The sequence below is a fragment of the Belonocnema kinseyi genome, chromosome 10 (genome assembly GCF_010883055.1).
Source record: "Belonocnema kinseyi isolate 2016_QV_RU_SX_M_011 chromosome 10, B_treatae_v1, whole genome shotgun sequence".
NCBI classification, from domain to species: domain Eukaryota; kingdom Metazoa; phylum Arthropoda; class Insecta; order Hymenoptera; family Cynipidae; genus Belonocnema; species Belonocnema kinseyi.
The window spans coordinates 29,745,172-29,760,863 of NC_046666.1; the positions used below are offsets into that span (position 1 = coordinate 29,745,172).

Genomic DNA, 15,692 nt, shown 5'->3' on the forward strand with positions numbered 1-15,692 from the left:
CATCGTCACAAGAAATAACAATTTTAAAAAATCGCGTTAAGTGATTTAACTTTTGTTTATTCAAAAAGATTCAAGTTTTTTTCACTAGATGGTAAAAATTGGTTGGGTTTCTGAATTAATTTCAATGGAAGCAACTCATCGCTAGTATTTATTGATTTGTATCAAAATTAGGAATAAAGCTATTTTCCTTAATATCTGCGGATCATTACCAATTTCCATTTTTGTTACAGATTCAGAAAATATGTTTCAAGACAACGGTCACACATTCTATTTGTACAGAAGACATGGGCAAGGAATAACATCATACGTGGAAACTTCACTTGAACGTTGTGATTATACTAACCTTCGCATATATGTCAATGACGAACTTTACTTCACGAAAAGTGTGGACGGAGAGAAGGATTTAAAAAATGTATTAAAACGAGAAATCAAACGAATAAAAGCCCTGCCACAAGATGCCCGGCATCCTCTCATCCAACAACCGCAAGTGCAACAACCGCATGCACAACTACCTGTAAATCCACTCGAACAATGGCATCAAACCCCATCGCCCGAATCTCTACACCGGATGAAAAAATAATATGAATGTGAAAAAAGGATTTAATTTTCCTGAATAAAAAAAACAAGTACTATGGTTGTACTAAATATGGACCTATTTTATTGCACTCATTTCATGAGCACTTTGCTTCCTCGTACACTGAAAAATTTTTTCTTGAATCAAGTAAATGTTACTTGATTCAAGTCAATCGGAATTATTGTTATATAATCTTCATTTTTTAAATTATTGATGTACGTAGTTCATAAGACTTATTTACGATATCGTAAAGACACCTTAACGACACGGACATACTATGTCGTAAGGTTGCCATAAATATGTCGTAACGATGTCGTAAAGACGTCGCCAAACTTTGTGCCCGCTGGGTCAGGGTTAAGATTCCAAGTTTTATAGAAATTTTTCGGTGATATTTATGAAAAAAGTGACGAAAATCGTATTTGGTAAACAGACTCGCCCATGGCATTTTAGAGCAAAATGTTCAACACCTAAATTAAACTAGAGGAAATTTTGAAAAATTAAAAGATAAAATAAGCCTTCTATCTTCAAAATATGCCTACTTATGATGCTTCCAACAACCCAGTCTTTTTTTTTTTAAAAGGAGTCGAAAAACCCTAATTCTAATGGTTTTATCTGTACGTCGAAATTTGTTAATTAAAAAAAAGTTTAAACTCAATCAAAGCAGACGCAATTTCAAGAAATTATAAAAAAAATAAATGGCTCGAGTTCAGTTTTTTCAAAATACTTCGCTTCTCGATATAGCTACGTGATGTTCACCAGGAAGCGAAGGATTTTGAAAAAGACTGGACACACTGAGAAAAAATATTTCTGAATCAATGAAATATTGGTTTGAAGCATCATACGATGCTAAACATGCTAACATGTCAAAGACCTAATATTAAAATGTTATAAAGTTATCCAGCGTGCACAAAAATTGGCGACGTCTTTCCGACATCATTACGACATCCTTACGACAACTTTAAGACATCATATGTCCATGTCGTTAAGGTGTCTTCACCTTAGAATTTCAGACTCAAAGATGGAAAATATTTATGAAAGTTCAAAAATACCAGATGTTACAAAACTACAGAATTTTTCACACCTTCTTTAACCTTTGACACATACGCTTGAATTTACTCGTATTTTTATTGACATTTCTTAAACTACATACTTCATAAGTTATTGTTAACTAAACGAATGTTTGACTTTTGTTATGAAAGACGTATCACTTATCGACGAGAATCGAACGCACGCACCGCTCTCTTAAAATCGTACGCCTTATCCTTAAAGCTACGACGTCTCGCTGAGGACGATATCATAAATACTGATGGCATTCGTTCGACACTTTTGAATTTACTCTGCAACATTAATTTTTTTATTAAACTTTTATCAATCGACAGTATGTCCAAAATAATTAGACACGTAATAGATTTGTTGCGTCCACAATGATTCATTTTGATAAAAAGAGATATTTCGGCTTCCAATCGTATATTAAACTACGTTTTTTACACAATTGTAACCCAAAATGCCTCTTTTTATTAACGAGACCAATCCCGTGCTCGAGCGCGCGTGTTTTTGTCATTTGAGATAATTTGTAAGTATTTGTGATTTTTTTTGCAATTTAGACAAATTTAAGTTAATTCAAAATAACTTAAATCAATTTATCAACCCTCTTAAGCCCGTTTTAATCTGTCTTTCAACCATAAATTTAATTTTAATCTCATTACATGTCTCAGCCCGAAATTCAATCCGAATGAATCCGAGGCTCACTTATCAATCCTTCATCATTCATGTATCAGTACCAGCTTCAACACGAACGCATCCGGAATCCATTTTTTAATCCGAGGGTCCAATTCTCTTAAATGGATGAGGCTTTTTGAAATCAATCTGATGAATCTGATACCAGTTTGAATGGGTAAGTGTGAATCAAAAAGCAAACAGAATGAATCACGATCCAATCCAGAACAAACTTTCACTCTATCCAAATTAATTGGAAACCGATCTTAACCTAACTTTCATTCCTCTCAAATCCGGGGGCATATAGAAACTTGAATCATAACACACATTTTAATCATTTTCAAACCGTGCGCTTAACACAGTTTGGAAACTTCTAAAAAAAAACCAGATCTGCTGCAGTGTTTTTTGGAAAAAGTATACTTCCAATCTGGGCAGAACTAGTTTTTCCGAAAGTGTGCTATGTGGGTAATCTGATAAGTCCGAGGCTCATTCAAAGCATCTTTTCAATCCTTCTCAATTCTCGCACAAACATTAACTTGAATCCGATTTTAATTAAGCTAGCAAGTCAATTAGTTACAATCCAAATTAATGTATCCATTTCTGGGAAATCTCTAAACTTTAACGTTTTTTTGCGTATATTGCGACGTTATCCGAAGATCGAAATATGTGTTAAGTTTCTTCAATATTAATACGAACTTTTATTTTGTATTAATTTTTAAAGTTTTTGCGCATGTCCCATGGTTTTCCAGACAATCTACAATTTTGATTTTTTCCTTTTGAAAATGTTTTTAACAGGTTGATTTGTAGTGGCATTCCGGAATGGAATATCCTAAAAATGTTGTCCCTTTTGCGTATTTCTACTTTACTATGTTAGTTATGAGTGGTCGATGATCTTTATCAAACAGTGAAAATTTGTTCAGTTCTCGCGCTTCTTACACCGTTTACAAGATAAATTAAAGTTATATTATTTATTTAAGTTTAAATCATTCTTTTGTGTTATTTTGAGTTTATTGAAAACTGTCCTGCTCTGCAAACTCCTTAAAATTTTTTTGTTGTTCATGTATCTCTGATCGTGCGCGATAATTAAAAAATCTTATTATTGTTTTGAATTAAATTGATAAAATCTATTTATTGTTTTAAATCGGAGTGACCGAGAATCATCCCCCTTTTGAATACGTTGTCGTTTTCCGCCCCTCCCTCACCATTTTTAAGATAACTAGAAATTTACATTTTTTGGCTTAAATTTAGCTGCTTCGAATTGTTTGAAAATAAACCCCCTCTGCAAAAACCTTTAAATCTACTTAATTTTTACGTTTCTTTGCCCGTTAGTCCACGACTATACCGAGGAAGGTACGTTAGTTGCCAGCATTATTAGGCCGCATCCTGAGGTACTTCCGGTCACTGGCCGAATCACTCATAGCATAGACGTCGGGGGGCACCCACCGATAAAACGAAGATATTACCGAGTGTCCCCGAAGGTGTTGAAAAATATGCAAGATGAGGTGAACCGAATGTTAGCCCGAAAGGCAAAAATAGATATGTTCCTTGAGCAACTTCGCGCTGCGAAGTACATAACGAACCTGGATTGAAAGTGAAGGTAGCACTAAATTCCGATGGCCGAAGCTAGTAGGGAGTACACAGGATTGACAGTCCCTGGAATGGGGCTCTTTCGATTCAGAAGAATGCCCTTTGGACTGTCAGAGGATCCAGCGACATTCCAACGATAAGTAGACTCCCTCATAGGGCCAGACATGGGACCGAACGTCTGCGCGTATCTCAGTTACATAGTCATCGTTAATGAGACGTTTTAGGACCATCAGGAATGGGTAGCACGGGTCATAGACCGCTTACAAAGCGCCGGACTGACAAAGAAGTGTGAATTCAGAAGACTGACCGTGAATTATCTCGGGTTCCTTGTTAATAAGAAGGGTTTGCAGGTAGATCCGGACAAAGTCTCATACCCAGCCCCAATAACAATTAAGCAATTAAGACGGTTCTAGGGCATGGCATCGTGGTATTGTCGTTTTATACTCGACTTTGCGACGGACGCGGAATCGCTGAACAAACTACTTAGAACAAATGTTCCATGGGAATGGGGCACCGAACAGGAAAGCGCGTTCGTTAACAAAAAGAATAAATCGCGACGTCACCGATTTTGACATATCCGGGTTTCGCAGTCCCATTTGTGCTCCAGACCGACGCGAGCGAATTTGGTTTGAAAGCAGTCTTGAAGCAGATGCGAGATGGCGCTGAGAGGGTGGTAGCCTTTGTGAGTAGGACAATGTCGGACGCAGAAAGAAAATACTCAGTTATGGAGAAGGAATGCTTAGCCGTGATCTGGTCGTTTAGGAAATTCCAGCACTATCTCTAGGGTTTCCACTTCACAGTGATCACCAACCACAGTTCGTTGCAATGGTTACACAACCTTCACAATCCAACAGGTCAATTGGCGCGATAGCCACTTAACCTCCTCGAGTACGACTTTGAGGTCATATACCGGAAAGGAGCTTTGCACCACGTACCTGACGCCCTTTCTCGGATGTACGAGGAGGAAGTAGCAATTCCCATAGCTGCCATAGAGCCGGTGGAGGATAAGTGTTATCGTAAGCGACTGCGCGATGTAGAAGAGAGCCCCAGAAAATTCCATGTTTGTCAGATAGTGGATGGAATGCTCTATCGATACCGTCCGAATCCGCTGATAGATACGGTCATTCAAGACCTAGAGGCTTGGAAGTTGGTAGTACTAACTGTGGGCAGACAGAAAATCTTCGACGAGGTACACAATGACCTACAAGCCGCGCATCTGGGGATAGACAAAACGTATCAAAGAGCCTCGATAAAATACTACTAGCCAGGCATGTATCGGGACATTTCTTTATGGGTGTGAGCGTGCGACACATTTCAGCGAATCGAGGATGATCAGAGGCCCGCAGCGAGTCTAATAGGCCGTAGGGTAGTCCAACAACCTTGGACGGTAGTGGCCACAAATGTCATGGGCTGGTGGCCAAAAACAGCTTTAGGCATCGAATATCTAGTGGTATTCGAAGACCTTTACACCAAGTCGGTTGAATTAGCATCCATGAGATAGCCTGACGCCGAGACCATTATCAAGTCTTTTGAGAACAACATTTTGAACCGATAAGGTGCACCGGAGGTCCTTGTGTCGGATAATGGAACAGAATATGTTAACCAAGAATTTCAGGGGTTGACCGAGACATACGGAATCCGACACTCGTTTACTCCGGTGTATCATCCGCAGGCGGACGCTGTGGAGCGAGTCAACCGAGTCCTCAAAACCATGATCTCAGCGTATGTAGCTCAAGACCACCGGCAATGGAAAGTGTATCTCAAAGATTTTTAATTCGCCTACAACACGGCTGTGCATAGCATCACGGGTGTTAGCCCGGCTTACTTGAATTTGGGTAAGGAACCGAAGCCGTACAATAGCCTCCACTGAAGGGTCGAAGAACCGACCGTATTGCCTCCGCCAGACCATGAGAAATGCAGGAAAAGAATTATTAGATTAAAAGAGTTCCAAGATCTTGTCTCCCTACACCACGTGAATGCATTAGACCGTCACAATATAAATTACGACAAAAGGCAGCGACACACGATATTTCAGGTAGGAGATAGGGTCATGCGAAAACAGCAGGTGACATCCTCAGCCCAAAAGGGGGTAACGAGAGGTTTTGGGGTAAAAAGCAAGGACCATACGTCGTGGTACGCGTTCAAGAACCCTCAGTATACGAATTAGAAACGGAGCATGGACAATTGGTAGGGAAGTTTCCAGTAAAACCCCTAGTCCCCTACCACAAGGAGGAGACCGCCTAAATGGAAGGGGGTATATGTGAACTACATGTAGATAACCCTTTCCAAAAGTCCCTTCAATCTCTTGCATGCACGGGGAACAAATAAAGCGCGTCCGCTTCTCATAGAAAGTGTTTTGGGGCCTCAATAGGGGCATATATAACAAATAAAGCAAACAGGCATAGGCGTTAACGGCGAGAAATTTTTCCGTTTTCCAGCTGAAGCGGAGTTTCATCGCAGGGAGCATCGCTGGGTCTGTCGGATGCTTCAGCAAGTAATAGAGGAGCTACGCCGATAGGCCCTAACCCCGCCCCGCGAGAGTGAGAGCGCCGCCAGAAAACGTGTCAGGAAACCATCGTGGCCATAATCGCGGAGGCCTGACAGGACCGGGAGGAGGCCGAGAAAGGGCGAGCGGAAAACGCTGCCCACAAGACCCACAGTGAGAAGGGCGCAAGGCTGTTGTGAGAGGAAAAGGAGAGGAGGCGTCTGGAAGAATTCTGGTGGAGACGACCAACGGATCCAGAGCCTGTACAAAGGGTACCCAGATGTACCATGTACATAGAAACGTCCTTCACGAGGCCATTCATCTTGGTAGTGAACCCGAGGCCAGTGAGCGGCAGCGGCTGCGGATCGGTGGCTCGAGCCACCAGGGGGTCAACGTCTACACTAGGTGCGGACAGCGTGGACACCGCTGGGACGTGTGTCCGACCCGGGGACACTTTGAGTGAAAGGCGGGAGATGCGTTCCTCTGACGCGTCCTTCATACAGGAGCCAAGGTTGTTCCTTCTTTCAGTCAGGAACTTGAGTAGCCCGGATGGTCCAGGTTAAGAAAAAGAGTCCCAGAAATAAAGAAAGCCATAGGTGGCAGAGGTCGGGTTTACCCGAGTTCGGGGACTCGCTGAAGTGGGTCCTAGCGTTTACCTCATAGTCCTTTCGGATGGGTATTTGATTGATTTGAGTAATATTATCTCAAATAACAGGGACCAGTTCGATTCTCGACGATAGCGAATATTTTAATAAAGTGCGTTTCTCATTAGTTATTAGTAATACGTCTTCCCTAACCAAAGTCAACATTTAGTTTAGTGTAGAATAATGTAAGAAGTAGAGAGTTTAAGAAATTTCAATAAAAATACGGGAAAATCTAAGAGTATGTGTCAGAGGTTAAAGAAGATGTGAAAAATTCTTTAAATGTTTAACATCTGGTATTTTTACATTTTAATCAATGTTTTCCATCTTTGAATCTCATACTTCTTCTAATAGAATATTAACTTTTCCTTGAATTATGATAGTGCAAAAAATGTACTGTAGTCAAAATTTCGGAATGTTTGTAGTGCGATAAAGTGTGTTTTTTAAAGATGCCAAAAGGTTACTTTTGTACTTAGAAAGTTACAAGGTAAAAATAAAAAATTAATAAGACTGTGATCCTGCTTAGAAATCCCGTAAGATTTCTTGAAACTCGTTAAACTTCTCAGATTTTTTTAAATCTCTTTAAATTCTTTGTAATCAATTAAAATCTTCCAAATTATCTCGAAATTGACTAAAATTAATTGCAATTGCTTAAAACCTTCAAATTTTTCTTAAATTCCTTTAAACCTCTTAAAAACCCTTGAAATCTTTTTTTTTTTTGAAATCCCTGGAAATTTCTTAAAATTCATTAAATTCTTTTTAAATAACATTCAATAGCTCGCTTGAAATTCTTCAAAATCTCTGAAACTGTCTTCAAATCTTATAAAATCTCTTGTAAATCCTTAAACCTTGTTGAATTATTTTGAGATTTTTTTTTTAATCCTCTGAAAATAGAATTTAAAATCCTTAGTTATTTCTTCAAATTGGATTCTTAGAAATACTGTAAGATTTCTTGAAATTCCTCAAACTCCTCTTAGATTATTATTTTTAGATTATTTTTTTTAATCCTCTGAAAATAAAATTTAAAATCCTTAGTTATTTCTTAAAATTGGATTCTTAGAAATCCTGTAAGATTTCTTGAAATTCCTCAAACTCCTCTGAATTTTTTTTAAATCTCTTTATATCCTTTAAATTTACTTGAATTCCTTTAAATCTCTTGAAAATCCATAAAATCTTTAAATATTTTCAAATCGTTGGAAATTGTTTTTGAGTAAAGGTGTAATTGAAAAGAATGAAATTTTTGTTTTTAAAATAAATAAAATTTATTTTAATAAAAAATACATAGGAGAAGTTCGCTCTCGGTTTAAGTCTGTGTTTCGTTCGGAAGCTAAGTAGTATCTGTCTGCCTCGTCAAGTTGAAGTGCGCTTGGGGGTAATTTTCCCTTACAGAAGGTGTGTCGCAAGTTTCTTAAGCTACCTGTGATTGGTACAGAGAACGGTCATCGACGCCTATTAGTACAAATTAGGAAAACCTAAAAAGAAGGTGTTAATCTGGGGTCACGCTTGAGTTGTTCGGCGAGTCGGTGTCATAATTTTGTTTAAGGAAGGTCGGAGACCAAATCCTAAGTCGTGTCATAGAAGCACGCCTAAACAATAAAAGCATCAAACTCCGAAATTAGAGACTATCTTATAACTTGGTCGAGGATTGCAGCAGTAAAGGTAAAAATCTAGGAACAGTTTGAAAGATTCTGACAATTTGAAACATCTGCTTAAAAGGTTCTTAAGTATATTTGCAGGCTGTCTATGCGCTCTACGAAGTTATAAAATAATAAACCTGACAAGGCGAAATTAAAGAATACGAAAGTATAGACGGTTCAAGATTGAGGGAGTTGCTCAAACGCAAATGAAAATTAATAAACATTATAATTAAAAATTATAAAAGTTAATTTTTACGATGTAACATGCCGGCACCCTTTGAATGCCGTGTATTCAAAGTAAATTAATAAATTTAATTTAATTTATAATAATGCTTAAATTATCAAATCCTACTATAGATTTAAATACTTGTAACATAGTAAAATGACATCACTAAAAACAGTTCGCGAATACACATTAGATTAGCGAGAGATGACAAAGCACACGTCTAAGAACTCTAATGTGAGACATAAAAATATTATTAGAACTACAATTACATGTTATAATATGGTAGTTGAACACAAGTATATACATATATACTATACAAAAACCAAGCCCTACAATTTGTAAATTGATCACTCGTGATCAATCGGAAGTGGATGTAAGCATTTTAGTGCTCGCTTATACAGGCCTGATGGACTTCTAACTGTCACGGTTCGAACTACTCCGTCTGAACCTGGATTGATTGCCGTGATTCGGCCAAGTTTCCAAGTCATGGACAGAATGTTATCTTCCTTGTTAACGACTAGAGTGCCAATTTTGACATTGTCCTGGTTTGAAGATGTCTTCCATTTACTGCGTGCTATCTGTTCATTAAGATACTCCTTGTGCCACCTGTCCCTGAATTGATGACGCATTTGTTGGGCTAGTTCCCAGCAGGATAGTCTGTTGACTGAAACATTACGCAAGTCTGCTTGTGGAAGGGTGGTCAGAGGGGTTCCAATCAAAAAATGACCTGGGTTTAAAGGAAGGAGATCGTCTGGATGAGACGACAGAGGTGTTAAAAGGCGTGAGTTGAGGATTGCTTCAATCTCGACAACATAAGTATGCAATTGTTCATACGTTAAAAGCGAGGTACCGGAAACTTTTGTAAAATGTGTTTTAAATGATTTTACCGCAGCTTCCCATAGACCTCCAAAGTGGGGAGCCCTGGGTGGAATGAAATGCCCAAAAATCCCATTTTTGACGAAACATGATTTTTTTCCTTTGTTATTTTCAATAGATTGGATTGTTTTATATAGTTCGCGCAATTCTTTATTTGCGCCTACAAAATTAGTAGCATTATCTGAGGATATAGACTGCGATCTTCCTCGCCGAGCAAAAAATCGTTTCAAACAAGCCGGAAAGGCTCCTGTCGTCAAGTCACTGGCCAACTCTAAATGAACTGCCTTAGTGGCCTGACATACGAAAACGGCGACATAAGTTTTGACTATCGTGACATTCCTGTGACGTCTTTCTTTGATAAAAAAGGGTCCACAATAATCCACACCTATATTAACAAATGGTCGAAAGAATGACACTCTATTTTGCGGTAAATTCCCCATAATATATTCTGATTCGCGAGGCTTCGTTCGAAAGCATTTCACGCATTGACGGATGATATGTCTTGTCGTATTGCGACCGTCGATTCGCCAAAAGATTTCGCGAACGCTATACAACGTCGCGTTGATTCTCGCATGCATGAGCTTTTCGTGTTCTTCATGGATTAATAGTTTTGTGATAGGATGATTTTTTGGAAGGATTATGGGGTGCTTTTGAGAAGACCGAATTCGAGAAAAGGGTTCAAATTTAGAAGGCTGCTTTTTGAATTGACTGGTAATTTTTGAGACAATGAATGTAATTCCTTTATAAAGGCTTCTGCTTGTGTAATTTTAATTACTTTTTGAAAGGCGATTTTATATTCTTCTGTGGAAATATTTCCGATTCTTCTGACAGTTTTGTCCCTGATTTTTAAATTACGAATGAATCTAAGACAGTAAGCTAAAACGACTGTGAGCTTGTTAGTGTTGCTGAATCGTCTAAGGATTTCATTCTCCTCTTGATTCTCTTTAATAGAAATTAGCAGGGAAAGAGTTGAGGGAGTTTTTGTTTCCGGAATTTCCTTTTGATGAAAGGGCCTTTGAGGCCAAGTACTGGAATCATGACGTAGCCAATGAGGGCCCTGTGACCAAAGCGTGTTTGCTAGGAATTCTTGAGGTCCTTGTCCTCGCGAAATCATATCAGCAGGGTTATATAAAGTAGGCACGTGACGCCATTCTTGCGAGCGAGTTGCTGCCTGAATTTCAGCAACTCTGTTTGCCACAAAGGTTTTTAAAGTGTGAGAGGGCACGTTAATCCAATTTAGTACAATTGTTGAGTCAGACCAAAAACTAACTTTGTCGATTTCAAATGGAAAGGCCTTAAATGTGGCAGTGTACGGTTTCACTAAAAGATTTGCTGCGTATAATTCAAGTCGAGGTAAGGAGGTCGCTTTTAAAGAAGCGACTCGAGATTTAGAAGAAATCAGAGCACTTCGATGCCTGCCCTGCCTATCAGTAGATCTCAAGTTAAGGCAAGCCCCGTATGCTTTTTCACTGGCATCGCAGAATCCATGCAATTGGATTTCTGCTGTGTCTGGAGACGAAATGAAGCTACTAAATTTTACCTTATTGAGAAGTTGCAATTGTTGTTTATACTTGATCCAAAAATCTTGAATGTCTTGAGAAACAGGAGTGTCCCACGTAAATTGAATTTTCCAAAGTTGTTGGATCCAGATTTTTGCTAAAATGACTACTGGACCGAGTAGACCTAATGGGTCGAAAAGCTTTGAAATTTGGGATAAAATTGAGCGTTTCGTGGTTATCTCTTTTGAATTAGGAAAATTGACTGTATAAAAAATATTATCATTTGCAGAATCCCAATGAATCCCCAAAGCCTTTACACTTTCAGCAGGGCTTAAGGACATGAAAGTCTTCGAATTTTCTGCAGAAAAATTTTGTGTTAATTCAGGATCTTTTGAACCCCATTTCCCCAGATTAAAACTGCCTCTCTTGAGAAAACTGATTAAATCATTTCGAAGGTTGATAGCCTCTTCGAAAGTATGTGTACCTGTGAGAAGGTCATCTACATAGAAATCTCGTTTCAAAACTGCGGATGCGATTGGAAACGATTCACGTTCGTCCTCGGCTAACTGATGGAGAGTCCGAATCGCGAGAAATGGAGCGCAAGCAGTTCCAAAAGTCACTGTACTTAGGCTATAAATTTTTATTGGTTCTTGAGGCGAATCACGCTACAAGATCTTTTGGAAACGACTATCTTTTTGTGATACTCTTACTTGCCTATACACCTGTTCGATGTCAGCAGTAAGAGCGTAACGTAAGCATCGAAAGCGGGTGATTATCGAAAACAAATCTTCCTGTATGGTTGGACCAACCATTAACGAGTCATTTAAGGCGATGCCGGAAGAAGTTTTAGCAGACCCGTCAAATACGACCCTAACCTTTGTGGTGAGACTAGATGTTTTTACCACTGCATGATGTGGAAGGTAGAAACCGTGATCGATGGGTTCATGATCTGGAACCTGAGTCATGTGTGAATTTCGGTGTATTGTTCTTTTAGAAAGGGATCTTTCTCAAATTTTCGCTCAAGGGAATGAAGACGTTGAAAGGCTGTGTTTTTAGAGTTTCCGAGGGACTCTCTTTTTTCATTAAAAGGAAGACTGACACAATAACGACCATCCTTGGTTCTTTGTACATTTTTTTCAAAATGTGTTTCGCAAGCTAATTCTTCGCTTGATTTAACATTTGAGCTTGAGTCTGCTCCTAATTCCTAGAGAATATGCAGCTCTTGAAATTTAATTAAATTACAAGTGACATTAGATGGCTATTTGGAAAAACGAGGTTTTGAAATACAATCAGCAATGACCCAACCGAGTAAAGTTTCTTGATACACTGCTGGTTGCCCTTTAATTTGAATTTGACCTGAACGTAACAGTTGATAGAAAAACTCTGCCCCTATAAGAAGGTCTATATCAGCTGGTTTGTAGAATTCGGGATCAGCTAGAATAACACCTTGCGGAATTTTAAATCGATTTTTATCAAGGGGTAGAGAGGGCATTTGATCTGAAATTTCCTTGAAGACTAGACAGGATAAATTTATTTCCGCGTCTGTATACCTCGACTTGATTTTTGCGACAGTGCTGTATTTCACTTTGGAACGAAGATTTTGTGCACCCTTTAGTTGAACATCGACGCGCTTCTGTTGTATCTCTAAGGATTCAGCACATTTTTCAGTGATGGAATTGCACTGAGAGCACGAATCTAAGAGAACGCGACAAGATTGAAATTTGCCTTCGCTATTAAGAATGTGAACCCTTGTGGTACCTAAAATGACCTCGGAGGTGACTTGAGCTTGACAGCTTAATAGTTGTTGAGGGGAAGGCTCGAAAATGGAAGATTGATTGTAATTATCTGTATTTTGGCGTTCAAAGTGAAGAAGTGTGTGATGCCTTTTTTCACATTTTTTGCAAGTGTTCCCTAGACAATCAGGAGTACGATTGTGACCATTTAAACAATTGTGACTAAGAGAAGTTTTTTTAATTTCAATATACCTATCGTGAGACGACATTTTCTTGAAAGAAGAACATGCCCATGGCATATGATTTTCTTCACAAATTGAACATGTCTGTTTTGCAGGAGGGTTCTTAGAATCAATAGAGGTTTTCATGCAGGATTGTGATTGTTTGGAATTAAAATGTGACCTAGAGTTTGATTTATTTGAATCACTTTTTTGACATGAAATCTGTTTTTGACTGAAATGGGTCAAGTCTATGATTGCGCGTTGCTCAAGAAATGAAATCATGTCCTCCAACGAAGGAATGTTTGTACCTTTAATTGATACTTCCCATTTTTCTTTCGTATAAGTATTCAGTTTGTCTTAAATAAAATAAACAAGAAGAGTGTCCCATAATTTTTCTTTATCGACGAGAGATTTGATAGCTCTGACTTGCTTTTGAACGTTGTCGAGAAGTTTACGCATTAAGAATTCCCTTGATACTCGTGGAGTTTCGAATAGGGATTTAAAATGATTTTCGATAATGAATCTCTTATTATCAAATCGTTTTTTATAAGTTCCCACGCTACTAAATAGTTTTCCGTTGTGGTTGTGAGAGAACCGATTACTTCCCTTGCTTCACCCACTAAACATGCCTTTAGATAATGAAATTTACGTAAATCTGGAATTGCTGGATTGTCGTGGCACATTGACTTGGATGAATAGTAAAAAGTAAGCCAAGTGTCATAAGAACCGGAAAATGTAGGAGTTTGAAGTTTGGGATGTTCAAAACGCGATGAGGGTAAAAATGACGCACTGTATTGTGGTGTGAAAGATGTGGATGGTGTAGAACCTGTTGAAAGTTTCTTAAGGTATTTTTTAGCAAGACCATTTATCGCGTAAAAACGATTTTCGTATTGTACCCTTTCTGATTCATTTTCCACGTTTTCATCTTCAGTTACGGCTAAATCATCGATTTTTTCTTGGACTACATTGAATTCGTCCCAAAATGACAAGTGTTCATTGAATCTGCGTTCCAAGTCAACTGCTTCTAAATCTGCGTGATCTTCAAGATTTTTAAGAAAATTTTCAAATTGAGTTTCCTGACGTTTTACCGAAGCCCGAAGCTTTTTCAACTTTGTTAGCTGAGTTTCAGACATTATTCTAATCGCGAGATTTTACCTTCCTAAAAAGGCGATAGACAAATGCTTCCGTATCGAGATTATAGCTTAACTTAGAAGTCGAAATTATATATGGAAATGAGATTGGAACTCCTTTGACTTACTTGGAAAGATGAGCAGATTGTATTTGAAAATGAATATCAGATCCGCAATGAGTCCAGTCTCGCACGGGTTGCTGTTGTCCAGATGTTGTTGAAAATGAAATTGTATTGGAATTACTTCTGGATTTTGAAATATTTCCAGAGAAATAGCTTCCTTGCAGTAGAGACGCCTTCTGAAATTATGACGTCCTCGATGAACGTGGTTAAATCACGAGAGCTTATAACTTGAACTTTTTCTCCTCGGTGCTGACTTTGTCAGCTTTAACTGAAGTGCGCTTGGGGGTAATTTTTCCTTACAGAAGGTGTGTCGCAAGTTTCTTAAGCTACCTGTGATTGGTTCAGAGAACGGTCATCGACGCCTATTAGTAGAAATTAGGAAAACCTAAAAAGGTGTTAACCTGGGGTCATAGAAGCACGCCTAAACAATAAAAGCATCAAACTCCGAAATTAGAGACTATCTTATAACTTGGTCGAGGATTACAGCAGTAAAGGTAAAAATCTAGGAACAGTTTGAAAGATTCTGACAATTTGAAACATCTGCTTAAAAGGTTCTTAAGTATATTTGCGGGCTGTCTATGCGCTCTACGGAGTTATAAAATAATAAACCTGACAAGGCGAAATTAAAGAATACGAAAGTAAAGACGGTTCAAGATTGAGAGAGTTGCTCAAATGCAAATGAAAATTAATAAACATTATTATTAAAAATTATAAAAGTTAATTGTTACGACGTAACAGAAATCTTTTAAAGTAAATTGTCAATTACTCGCTTGACATTCTTTGAAATCTCTAAAACTATTATAAAATCTTATAAAATCTATTGTGAATCCTTAAAACTTTTTGAATTATTTTGAATTATTTATGAATCCTTAAAATTTTTTTTAAAATATCGTCAGGTGTCTAGTAATTCCTGAAAATCATTCAAATTTTCAGAAATCCTGTAAGAATTCTTGAAAATCTTTAAACAGCTCTGAATTTTTTTAATAATCCTTTTAGCTTTACTAAAATAATTTGATATCTTTTGTAACTGACTAAGATTGATTCAAATCTCTTTAAATCCTTGAAATTTTCTTAAATTTTAAAAAATTTTGAAAAGCCTTAACGTCCTTGAATTTTTTAAATCCTTAGAAATCTCTTTTTTTAACACCATTAAGCCATTTCCCTTTCGGGGTAGGCGTGACTCACTCGGCAGGAGAAAGGAGTAGTGTGTGGAAGGGATAGAGATTTTTCAGATTGATCCAGAAT

The 15,692-nt window shown here is 38.0% G+C and overlaps 2 protein-coding genes across 2 annotated transcripts; both read right to left on the bottom strand.

Moving 5' to 3' along the window:
- Window positions 1–9,213: 9,213 nt before the first annotated feature.
- LOC117181054 lies at window positions 9,214–10,320 on the bottom strand. Its single transcript, XM_033373622.1, has one exon. It carries the CDS (start codon window positions 10,318–10,320, stop codon window positions 9,214–9,216), a length of 1,107 nt encoding a protein of 368 aa, XP_033229513.1.
- Window positions 10,321–10,379: 59 nt separating this feature from the next.
- LOC117181055 lies at window positions 10,380–12,206 on the bottom strand. The gene is made up of 2 exons (XM_033373623.1): window positions 11,956–12,206; window positions 10,380–11,871 (listed from the first exon to the last, which is right to left on the bottom strand). Exons 1-2 carry the CDS (start codon window positions 12,204–12,206, stop codon window positions 10,380–10,382), a joined length of 1,743 nt encoding a protein of 580 aa, XP_033229514.1.
- Between the last annotated feature and the right edge of the window lie 3,486 nt (window positions 12,207–15,692).

Excerpts from the sequence above, each read along its gene's own strand:
- LOC117181054 (XM_033373622.1), bottom strand. The coding sequence starts at position 10,320 with ATGCATGCGAGAATCAACGCGACGTTGTATAGCGTTCGCGAAATCTTT.
- LOC117181055 (XM_033373623.1), bottom strand. The coding sequence starts at position 12,206 with ATGACTCAGGTTCCAGATCATGAACCCATCGATCACGGTTTCTACCTT. Across the intron at positions 11,872-11,955 it reads GACATCGAACAGGTGTATAG|CCTAAGTACAGTGACTTTTG; the intron begins GCAAGTAAGAGT and ends AAAAATTTATAG.